Source organism: Geospiza fortis, unplaced genomic scaffold (genome assembly GCF_000277835.1).
Source record: "Geospiza fortis unplaced genomic scaffold, GeoFor_1.0 scaffold26, whole genome shotgun sequence".
Classification (NCBI taxonomy): Eukaryota; Metazoa; Chordata; class Aves; order Passeriformes; family Thraupidae; genus Geospiza; species Geospiza fortis.
The window spans coordinates 646,883-657,219 of record NW_005054425.1 but is presented as its reverse complement, the minus strand read 5'-3'; the positions used below and the strand labels follow the sequence as shown (position 1 = coordinate 657,219).

Sequence of the window (10,337 nt, the reverse complement as noted above, 5' to 3'; positions counted from 1 at the left end):
CACAGCCACACGGCCCCACACCCCCATGACCCCACAGCCCCACGGCCCCACCCAGCTGTGAGGAGGCGTTGATGTGTTTGGGGACAGCGGGGAGGGGGTGGCACACGAGTCAGTCCCATCCTACAGACGTGGTGTGAGTGGCTCAGGGGAAACGGGCCTGTTCACACTTGTGCCATTTCCTGGTGCTCACAGAGTTTGATGCTGGCCAAGGCCAAGGAGGAGTGGGATCAGGAGATTGTGGACAAGCAGGCAGAGAAGGAGAGGTACCTGTCTGAGAGGGTCACCCCACTGCACACCAGCGGGCTCTCCTTGAGCCAGCTCCAGGTACTGCTCAGCCCGAGGGTGCACTGAGCTCCCTGGGAGCGTGAGGGGCCTCACTCACCTCTCTCCTGTTTTCTTGGCCCCAGGACCTGTGCAGGGAGCTGCATGAGAAGGTGGAAATTGTGGATGAGGAGAGATACGACATTGAAGCGAAATGCAACCATAACACCCGGGAGGTAGGAGGAGAACGGGCTGGTTCCTTCTGGAAACTCCTTCCCAGTGGCACCTCTGGCCTGAATGGGGATGTGTCATGGACCAGGCTGGGCTGCGATGTGGGACAGGCACCAGGGGTTTCTCAGGGCTGGTGTTTGCTCTGCAAGGCACCACTCAGAGCAAGGTTCATCCCTGCCCAATCCCAACTGTCCTCGGGGTCCACAGAGAGGTTCCCCACTCTCCTGGTCACCCCTGTGGGTCTGAGAGCTTCTCGTGGCACAGCTGCCACCTGAGCAGGCTGGGCCCAGCCCATGGCCAGCTCTGAGCCTGGCTGGGCAGAGCCCTGGCGGGGGTGGTCCCACAGGAGAGGAGCAGATCCCTCTGGGGCTCGGTGCTGCCAGAGCTCCTGCTTCCCACAGGGGCTCTTTGTGCAAGGCAGCCAAGCAGTGACCTCCCACCCCTGCTCCTCCCCTGCCCCTGCAGATTAAAGATCTGAAAATCAAAGTCCTTGATCTCCGGGGGAAGTTCAAGCGGCCTCCCCTGCGCCGGGTCCGCGTCTCGGCCGACGCCATGCTCAGGGCTCTGCTGGGCTCCAAGCACAAGGTGTCCATGGACCTCAGGGCCAACCTCAAGTCTGTCAAGAAGGAGGACACGGAGAAGGTGGGTGACTCCTCTGGAGGCTGGAGATGGACACACTTCCCAGGGCTGCTCTTGCCCTTCTCCAGGGCAGCCTGTGTTCACCCCCGTCAGCCTTGGAAAGAGCCTTGTGAGGCCCTTCCCACTGTGAGATCTTGTGGGACCACGTAGGACCAGTCTGACTGGGCCAGGTGGATGGTAACTGGTGAGATTTAGGGCAGTGTCCGTGGTGCTCTTCCCTCCCAGAGTGTGTGGGGGTCTCTCACCTGGCCCCCCCCAGCACCACGGCTGAGCTGCACATGCAGAGTTTGATCTTTGGTCTTGTAGGGAACCACGAGAGCTCCTGCTGGGCACAATCACACCCAGAAATCTCCCAGGGAACTCCCAGACTCAGATTAGATAAGACAGAGCAGCCCAGCAGTTGGCCTGAGATAAATGGCCCAGTTCCCACCTGCCTGGCAGAGGTGTGAGAAGGGAAAGTCTCATTGCCAGCGATGCCCAAACCTGCCTGGGGTGTGCAGGTGCCCCAGCAGCAGGAGCTGTGCCTCATCCCCAGGCACAGCTGGGGATCCCCTCTCCCCAGAGGGCTTTCACCAGCTCATTCCAGCCCAGCAGAGTGAATGAGAATTGGATGAGCAGAATTGGATGAGAATCTCAATTTTCAGCTGTTTTTCATTTGTACCCCATTGTGGTATAGCACTTTTCCAGCCCTTTGGACAGAAAACTCTACTTACAGCCCTGGGCACCAGCTGGAGAACAGATCTGGGTTTGTTCTAGGTGTGGTGAGATGGTGTTGGGGCACAGCTTGTAACCTACAAATGCTGGGGGGGCAGAGCAGACACCAGGGCTCCCAGAGCTGCTGTCACCTGCCCAGAGCTGCTGTCACCTCCCCTTCTGCTCTGGAAGTGTCTGCCAGGCCCCCACTGTCACACCAACAACCCCAGTCCCCACCAAAGGCTCAGAGAAGGTGAGGGCAATGCAGGAAGTGTTTTTACTTCAGTAAAAACATTTGCCCCACTGTGCTGCTGTAAACCCAAAGTCCCACGTGGTTTCTTCGTCCTAAAGAAATCTTTCTGGGATTATTGAGCCTTCTGGTGCACGAATGCAGCTTGGCCGGGCTTTGGGGAGGGGAGTACCCACATGGATCCATAGCTCCCTGTGGAGATCAGGGCGCTGTTTGCCACCTCCCCAGGCAGCTCCCAGTGCAGGACACATGGCAGAGGGACAGGGGCTTTGCCAGGGGCAGCTGTGTCCCAGCTGAGGCTCTGTGCAGGGGAGGGTCGGGGCAGGGCTGCCAGAGCCTCATGCCCAGCCCTGCCCCTCGGCAGGAGCGCCCTGTGGAAGTGGGAGACTGGCGCAAGAACGTGGAGGCCATGTCGGGCATGGAGGGCAGGAAGAAGATGTTCGACGCTGCCAAGTCCCCCACGGGGCAGTGAGAGGTAGGGCTGGCTCCTGATCCCCCTGAGCTCCCTCAGCCTCCTGGGCTGTGCTTGGAGAGACACAGAAATGTCCCCACTCCCTACGGAAAAAGGCCACCCGTCCCCATGTCCACCCCACACTTGGCTGGGGTCTGTCCCACACCTCCCTGCCGTGGGGTGCCTGCCAGCCCCCCTCCTCTCCTCCTGGGTGCTGCCCTTTGGGTGTGCTGCCTGTGCCACCCTCATCCCATAGGCACTGCTGGCACCAGCCACAGCCAAAACTGCCCCTCAACCCCTCTGCCCCTCTGCCCTTCTGCCCTTCTGCTGTTTCTTTCCCACAGGAGCACTGGGAGGAAGACCGTCCCCATCCCTGCTGCCAGCCTGCCCTCACTGCTCCCCTGTCCCTTTGTGCCCTTCCCTGAATTCCCCCTGAGCTGGAACACAAGGACAACGGTGTGGAAAGGAGACCTGAGCTTCTTCCTTCCAGCAGTGCCCTCAGCCCCGCTCCTGCACAGCGTCCCCCTGCAGCTGCCACAGGCTGTGCTGTCCCCAAGGGCCACTGCCACCCACCCCTCCCAGCCCTGCAGAGCTGCCCCAGAGGCAGCAGCTGCCCCTGTGCCCCCCTGTGCCCCCTGGCACCCCGAGATGTGCATTAAAGGACTGTCCTCGGCCATGTGCACTCCTCACTGGGGAACTCTGCCCAGGGCCAGGCCAGGTCACCCTGCAGTGTCCCCATGCTGGCACTCAGACCGCACTCCCTGGGCTCACACAGGCTTTGGGCTCATCCCTTCCAGCCCTGGGTTGCTCCTCAGATCCCACAGCTCTGCTGAGCCCACTGGCCCCGGTCAGGGCCAGCCCTGCTGGGCCCCAGGGCTGCAGAGCTCCCCAAGCACCAGCCTGGGGGAATAGAGCTGCCTGCTCTCCATCCCCACTCCTCTGCTTCTGGAAAAGCCTTCAGAGCTTCAGACACCAGCTCCCCACCAGCTGCCCACCACAAGCACTGCAGCTGTGGCAGTTGGGGCATTTCAAGGTTTAATTCCAGAGATGAATCCATATTTCAGGCCAAACATCCCGTGCTTCCCCCCAGCCCAACGATTTCTGTGTCACAGCCCCTCAGACTGCAGCTGGTCAGTGAAAGCAGCTGGGAATGTGCCAGCTCATTGTGGAGCAGGGCTGGAGGGGTGAATTTGTGAGAATTCAAACTGCTGGGTCTCGTGGCTGGGGGCACTGCAGGAGATGCTCAGCCCACATGCAGAGCTGCTCTTGGTAGTTACAGCAGTGCCTTGTCTATGTTCCCAGGGTATCCAGAGGAATTGCAGCATCCCCACATTCAAGCCCACACCAGGGTGTGCTGCAGCACCCCCCATCCCTTTGGAGTGAGCCTGTAAAGTGCAGAAAATGCAATAAACAAAGGGCAGGTCCCAGACAGGGCTGGAAGGGAACAGCATCAAACAGTGTGTGGGCTCCAGAGAGATCAGCCTTCCCAGGAAAACACTGCATTCCCAAAGCAGGGGATGGGAGAGCATGGTCCCATGCAGATGGTCCTGCAAGACTTCCACAGCAGCTCATGGCTGGCAGAGGGAGTGAGGGAGAGGCTTCAGGGGTTTGTCTCCAGGACAGCTGAATTCTTCTGGCATCCCATCCCTTCCTTCGGCCAATTCAGGGATCCTGAGCTGCTCTGCTCACTGTCCCTGGCCACAGAGGGTGAGGGGGGACAATACTCTAGCTTGGCCACCAGCACTCAAGGCTGCCACAGCACCCTGCAGCTCCTTCATGGAGGATTCAAAACTCATATGCAAACTCTTCCCCAAATCAGGATTGGAGCAGAGGAGGCTGCCACTGGATAATCTGCTCCTTTGGCTCAGGCTTTGGGATGCTCAGTCCTTGTCCTTCCACCTGACCCTTTCACCCCCGTAGCATCCTCTGCAGGACTGGAGCAGTTGCATGGCACACAGAGCCTTTTCTGCCCATTTTTTATCTTTTCAAGCTTAATTTGGCCAAGCAGCTGCAGCCTAGCAGGGTGCCAGGACTCCTCTGTCCCCATCCCAGGCACCCCAGCACAGGTTCCAGGCAGGCCCAGCCCTGGGAAGTGTCTCTGTCATGACCAGCACGGGTGGCTGAGCTCCCAGGGGTGCGTGGTGAGACCCAGGGTCTGCCATGGTGCCCACTCTGGAGGCAGAAGGTTTTGGATTGCAGCTCTCCCCTCCAAGCTCAGGGCCCAGGCAGGAGCAGTGCTGAGGTCTGAGATCCTGGGATGTCTCCGGGAATCCCCAGAGGGAACTCACACAGGTCCTGGCAGAGGAAGAAAGATGTGCAGGGAGAGTTAATAACTGTGACCTGACCAACTGGTAGAGCTGGAAAATGCAAGAGAAGTTTCGTGGAAACAAAGCCTTCTTCAGGGCTGGAACAGAAGCAGAAAACGGCACAGCAGGGGCTGAGTACAGTTCTCTGAGCTTAGTACAATTATGCTAATTTAGTAATTAAAAAACAGGGGTGGGGTTTGTGGGGTTGGGGAGGGATGGAAGGGAGATGAAATGCCACAGGGGTGCTGGGTGCTGTGCAGCAGGCCCTGGTCAGTGCTGGGCACTCAGGCTATCCCTGTCCCTGTGTCTGTCCCTGTCCCTGTGCCCAGCCTGCCCTTGGATCCTGCTCACCCAAAACTGCTGCAGAGCCAAACCTAGGGGCTCCCCAGGGAGAATCTGCAGCCCTAAAGGCAGCCAGGTGTGCTCAGCAAGGTCCCAGGGCCCACATGCCCTTGTCATGGGCTACAGATGGCTTCATGAGGCCACCTTGTGTTTTAGATTGAGTGGGGAGAGAAAAACCCACCCCAAAACTTTTCCCTCTATAAGATTCCCTACTTTTTCAAGGTATAATGCTCCCCAGTCACTGGGTCCCATGTTCATCCCTCTCTGGTGAAAAACCACACTGACTGCCATGAGAAAACAAAGTTCTACAGATTGCAGTTCTATTAGGAACACAGAAAAAGTGCAGGGGAAAAGAATCTCTTTTAGGGGGACTGAATCTCCAGGGGAAGATGGGACAGTCAGCTCTGAGCTCTCCTGGTTGGATCAGGGACTGATCCAAGTCTTCCTCTCCATCTCTGCCCTGGAGCTGCCCTGTGGCCCTGGGCCAGCTGGGCCCAGTGCTCCCATGGCAAAGGGAAGGCTGAGCCTTCCACCCAGGGGTGCTGCTGCCTTTCCTCAGCCCACAGCTCTGCAGTGCCATGGCTTTTCCTTCCCAGGTGACAACAACCACAGTTTCTGTTCACTGAATTAGAAAGGAACCCTCCAGTACATTTTTACTGAAAATTCAGCCCAAATGGGGGAGTTCACAAGGCTGCTCTCAGGGAGAGAGACTGATGCTGGAGGAGTCACTGGTGTCTCTATCCAGAGGAACTGGAAGTCAGCCCTGTCTCCTTGAGCTGAGCAGAGCCCAGTCCCCACTGTGCTGCACTTTTCTCCACTGCAGCCTAGACTGAAAGAAATCAAAGCAAGGCACTTAAAATTACACAAATTTTGAATTAAATTAGACAGAAGGAAAAAAATAATCAAGACAGTATGGACTTCCAAAAACATCCCTCCTTGTTGGTTGTAACGTGGTCCCTTCCAAGTCACCCAGGGGCTGTGTGATCTCCTTGCTGACCAGTCACGCTCAGAGACACCTGAACTGTGCCCAAATATTTCCCTGAATATTTGCAGCTCAGCTGGAGGCTGGTGCTGCAAAGAGAGGATGGGAGAAAGGTCAGTGGTGATGGGAAGGGAGTGAAGTTTATTCCATGGCCTCTGCAGGTGGCTGCAGCATCTTGCCCTGCACAGGGCTGGCACAGGCTGCAGTCCCTGAGCTGAGAGCTCCTGAGGGCTCTGGGAGCAGGGTCAGACCCCATGGCAGGGCCATGGCACAACCCCCTGGTCCTGTGTGTCCCCTGTGGTAAAAAGCAGGAAGGAATCTTCCCCTCCTGGAGTCCCCCAGGTGCTGCAGCCCCAGGGAGGAGCAGGGTCCAGGGTGAGCAGGGCACATCCCTCTTGTCCAGCTGCCCTTGCTGGGCCTGAGCCCTGTCCCTCACTGCTCAGGGACTCCTCAGGAATCACAACCAACTCAGGGGTGCCCAGGAACAGGACAAGCAAGGGGCAATGGCCACAAACCCAAACAAGAAATTCAACCTCAGCATGAGGAAGAACTTCACTCCTTGGAGGGCACAGAGCCCTGGAGCAGCTGCCCAAGGAGGGCCTGGAGTGTCCCTCTCTGGAGCCATCCCAAACCCACCTGGATATCTCCCTGTGTCCCTGCTCCAGGTGACCCTGCCTGATCCCCAGAGGTCCCTTGCACCCCAGGCACCCTGGGATTCTGTCACTGCCCGTGCTGGGAGGGTGCAGGGAGCTGCTGCCTGTGAGCCAGGCCTGCTCTGTGCAGCACCTGAGAGGTTTGCACTGGTGTCACTTTTGGGGGATGCCCCTCATTTGCCATCCTTACATCTGGAGTGTCACAGGGATGGCATCTGATGAGGAGGCCAATCTGCAGGAATGGAAAGGGAACCTGAAGGACAGTGAGGCACCATGCTGCAATTTCTGAAGCAAGATTTGTCTTAATTTTTTTAATAAAAAGCTAAATTCTAAAGGAAAATAAGCCCTCTGGTAGCTGGTGCCAGGCAGTTCAGACAGTAGATAATTCCTTTCCTAGGAATATTTCCTGTCCTAGAAAAGGCCATGGTTCAGTTTCTGAGCAAGCACCAATTCCAGACCCTTCACAGAGCTCTCTCTGTACCATCACACACATCTCTCCAAAAGCTGAATACATTTCAGGGGGAGGGAGAGCCCTGGACCATTCCAGGGCCTGCAGAGCACCATCCCAGCAATGGAGGGAGACCTCCAGCTCCTCCAGAGCTTTTAAATGCTGGTGGGAGCTCTGGAAGCTGTGGTGGGATGGAGCCAAGCAGGAGTGAAAACCCCTTGTCCTGGCCATGGAGCCCCATGTCCCAGCTCAGGAGGGAAGCCTGGGAAGGAAATGCTGCTCCACCATGGCAGAGCAGCAGGGATGAGCCTCAGGAGAGAGAGAGGAGCTGAGCCATGGCTGAGGCTGAGGGACCAGCACAGCACAAGGGATGGAGGTGCAGGGTTCAGAGCTGGGCCCCAGGAGAAGCTGAGGAACGCCATAATTACACACAGTTGTGCAAACTGGGAGCTCTCCACCACCCTGTAGCCAAAGAAACAGGCTCTGCACTGTGATGAGACATAGGACACTGTTCCCAAGGGAAAAAACAGCCCTGCTGAAACTGGTCTAGCTCCTTAGAGGGTATTAATGAGTTCTGCTGATCACACCAGGGGAAGCTCTGGGCTCCTCCTCAGGCAGGTGCAGCTCCCCTGGGCAGAGCAGAGGAGAAGGCTCAGGGCACATCCTGCAGCTCTGCTCCCTGGGCCACGAGCACAGAGCCTTCCCCTGGGGGCTGCGGGTCTGGAACAGCACATGGGACAGCCTGGAGAACGGAGCGGGTCTGGATAAACACCAGATGGGTTCTCTGGGCATCCCTTCCCTCACAGACTCATCTCTCTGCCTGATTTCATCACCCTCAGCTCCGGGACCTGCAGCCTGGGCTGTGCTCTGAGGATGAACTCAGGGTGGCCTAAATAACTTTGCTAAGGGAAATCCGGTCTGACAAAGTGACTGTTGTTTGCTGAAGGCATCAATGAGCCCATGGATAAGGGTGACCTGGGACACAAGCCTTTTCCTGGGATTCCAGAAGCAAAGACCTTTAGGTCAAGCACAGCTCAGAGGGAAAGTCCAAACAGAGCTAAATAATCAACCAGCAGAGAGGAAACAGTAGTGAGATAACAAACTGCTGATAATTCCTGCGATTTTGTCACAGCAGAGGGGAAGGCTGGTGATGCAGACATTCAGAAAGAGCTGGCAGCACTTGGAACGTGGGGATAAAATGGCAAAGGAGGTTTAGAGGGGTATGAAGTGACACACAGGGGGAAAATCCAGCATGACTTCATCTATGAGATGAGGGGCTCTGGACCTTGGCTTTACCTCCTTGGGAGTGAAATTTTGGGGTTATGGTGGACATGAAAGGACGTGAGGAACATCAGGGAAAACAAGAGCTCTGTGGCAGCAAAGACCTCCAGACATGAGAGGTCAATGCTCTGTGCTGCTGTACAGCCCAGCAGGACCCATCCAAGATAAAGGAGGAGATTCCCAGCACTGGGGAATCTGGGGAATTTCCAGATTCCCAGCACTGGGGAATGGGCCTTGGGAACTTCTTGCTGAAGGAGATTTTCTCCTCTGACCATTTTCCTGGGTTTAAGGGAAACAGGGCAAATTCATGGAGGAGAAAGCTCTGAGGGATCTTGAATAAAGAGGAAACTCTGTTCAGCTCCAAAGGTTTTGGAGCTGCAAATAAAGCCCCAGGAAGGGGCAAGTGTCAGCGAGGGGGCTAGTGTCAGCCAGGCTCATCCTCTGACTAATCCCCAGGCACTAAATGCCCATCTAGAATTTCTTCAACTTAATAACCAGAGGAATTGCAGACTGGGAGGTTTTATATTCCTTTGCTGTGTAGATCCTAGCTGGGGGTGTTCTTTCACTGCCACTCAGTCTAATCCTTTGGAAAACCCCGCTAAGTCCTGTGCTCCAGTGCTATCCTTTGGCAATGAGTTTTGTGAGCGCCGTGCTCGCCGTGCATTAATCACAGAGTTCTTATTGCTCTAGAGGAGCTGCTGATGCTGGACTGCTATATATAGTCTGTCAGCAATTAGCAGGATGCTTGCAAGGTTATTTAAGTAATTTTTTTCCCTTATGCCACAACTAACTGAATTCTCTGTATATATGAAAACAACTTGAAAGACGAGCGATTACTGCGAGAAGAAAAAAGAGCAGAGAGCGAGCCCTGCTTGGAGCGGGCGGCTCGTTTGACAGGGCTATCTCCTAGAAATGGGATTTTAATCAGGAGCCTTTGATTAAAATCATTGCTCAGGTCACGGCACACCCCTGTGGGCTGGAGGCATGCAGGGCCAGCCCAGCCTCACAGCCAGTTCCTCGGGCTGGTGCCGGGATGGATCTCACTGGGAGCAGAGCTTGTACTCAAGGGGTCCTGGACAACATTTCCTGCAGGGAATAGTGCCTGGCAGCCCGAGCAGAGCTTGTACTCAAGGGGTCCTGGATGACATTTCCTGCAGGGAATAGTGCCTGGCAGCCCGAGCAGTGGGGTCGAGGCCATGCTGTGTGAAAATCCAGGCTGGGAGCTGGCTCTGTGTGCCTGGGCCCCCCATCCTCCCCTAAGACAATCCCCATTCCCCCACCAAAGGCGGTGACCCCATGGCCTCACAGCTGCCCTTGGCAGAAGGGGCTGCCCTGTGTAGGGGTGGGGGTCTCGGGGCACAGCCAGAGGGGGATGGGATTGATGGGCTGGGTCTGGGTGAGGGATGAACCTGGGCACACAGGTTCTCTCTGGCACAGGCTCCAACACACGATAACTGGATCTCCCCATGCCCCAGGCCCCTCTGAGACTGAGAGTGCTCGCTGCTGCAGCCAAGGCCAAGAATGAGAAGACCTTGACAGCTCCATTTGAGACACCTAGAAAGGGCTGGAAGGAGCAGGGGACCCTCCCAAGCTCTTTGGAAAGGGCCGCACTGCGCCCAGCCGGAGGTGTTTTAATGACTGTTTTGGATCCCCGGGAGCCAACCTCCTCCCACTCGGCCCGGGGTAATTCACCTCCTCCGCCGGGCTGCAGCAGTTGTTGACTGGCGGATTGCGGCTGGTAGAACAGGTTCTCTGCAGGGAGTTGTCTCCGAAACCCCGGAGCCGTGGATGGCCCGAGCC

General features: G+C 56.7%; 2 protein-coding genes across 2 annotated transcripts in view; both read left to right on the top strand.

The window, feature by feature from the left end:
- TNNI1 (troponin I1, slow skeletal type) overlaps positions 1–3,282 on the top strand; it is a 7,341-nt gene extending 4,059 nt beyond the window's left edge. The window contains exons 5-9 of the mRNA XM_005426791.3: positions 193–324; positions 408–497; positions 958–1,134; positions 2,439–2,549; positions 2,870–3,282. Coding sequence (XP_005426848.2) covers positions 193–324; positions 408–497; positions 958–1,134; positions 2,439–2,546 — 507 coding nt within the window. The 3' untranslated portion in view covers positions 2,547–2,549; positions 2,870–3,282. The remainder of the gene's footprint in view (positions 1–192; positions 325–407; positions 498–957; positions 1,135–2,438; positions 2,550–2,869) is intronic.
- A 2,975-nt stretch (positions 3,283–6,257) lies between these two features.
- The window catches only part of LAD1 (ladinin 1), a 14,830-nt gene continuing 10,750 nt past the window's right edge, over positions 6,258–10,337 (top strand). Inside the window, exon 1 of the mRNA XM_031061746.1 lies at positions 6,258–6,268. Within this exon, the coding sequence (XP_030917606.1) occupies positions 6,258–6,268 (11 nt within the window). The remainder of the gene's footprint in view (positions 6,269–10,337) is intronic.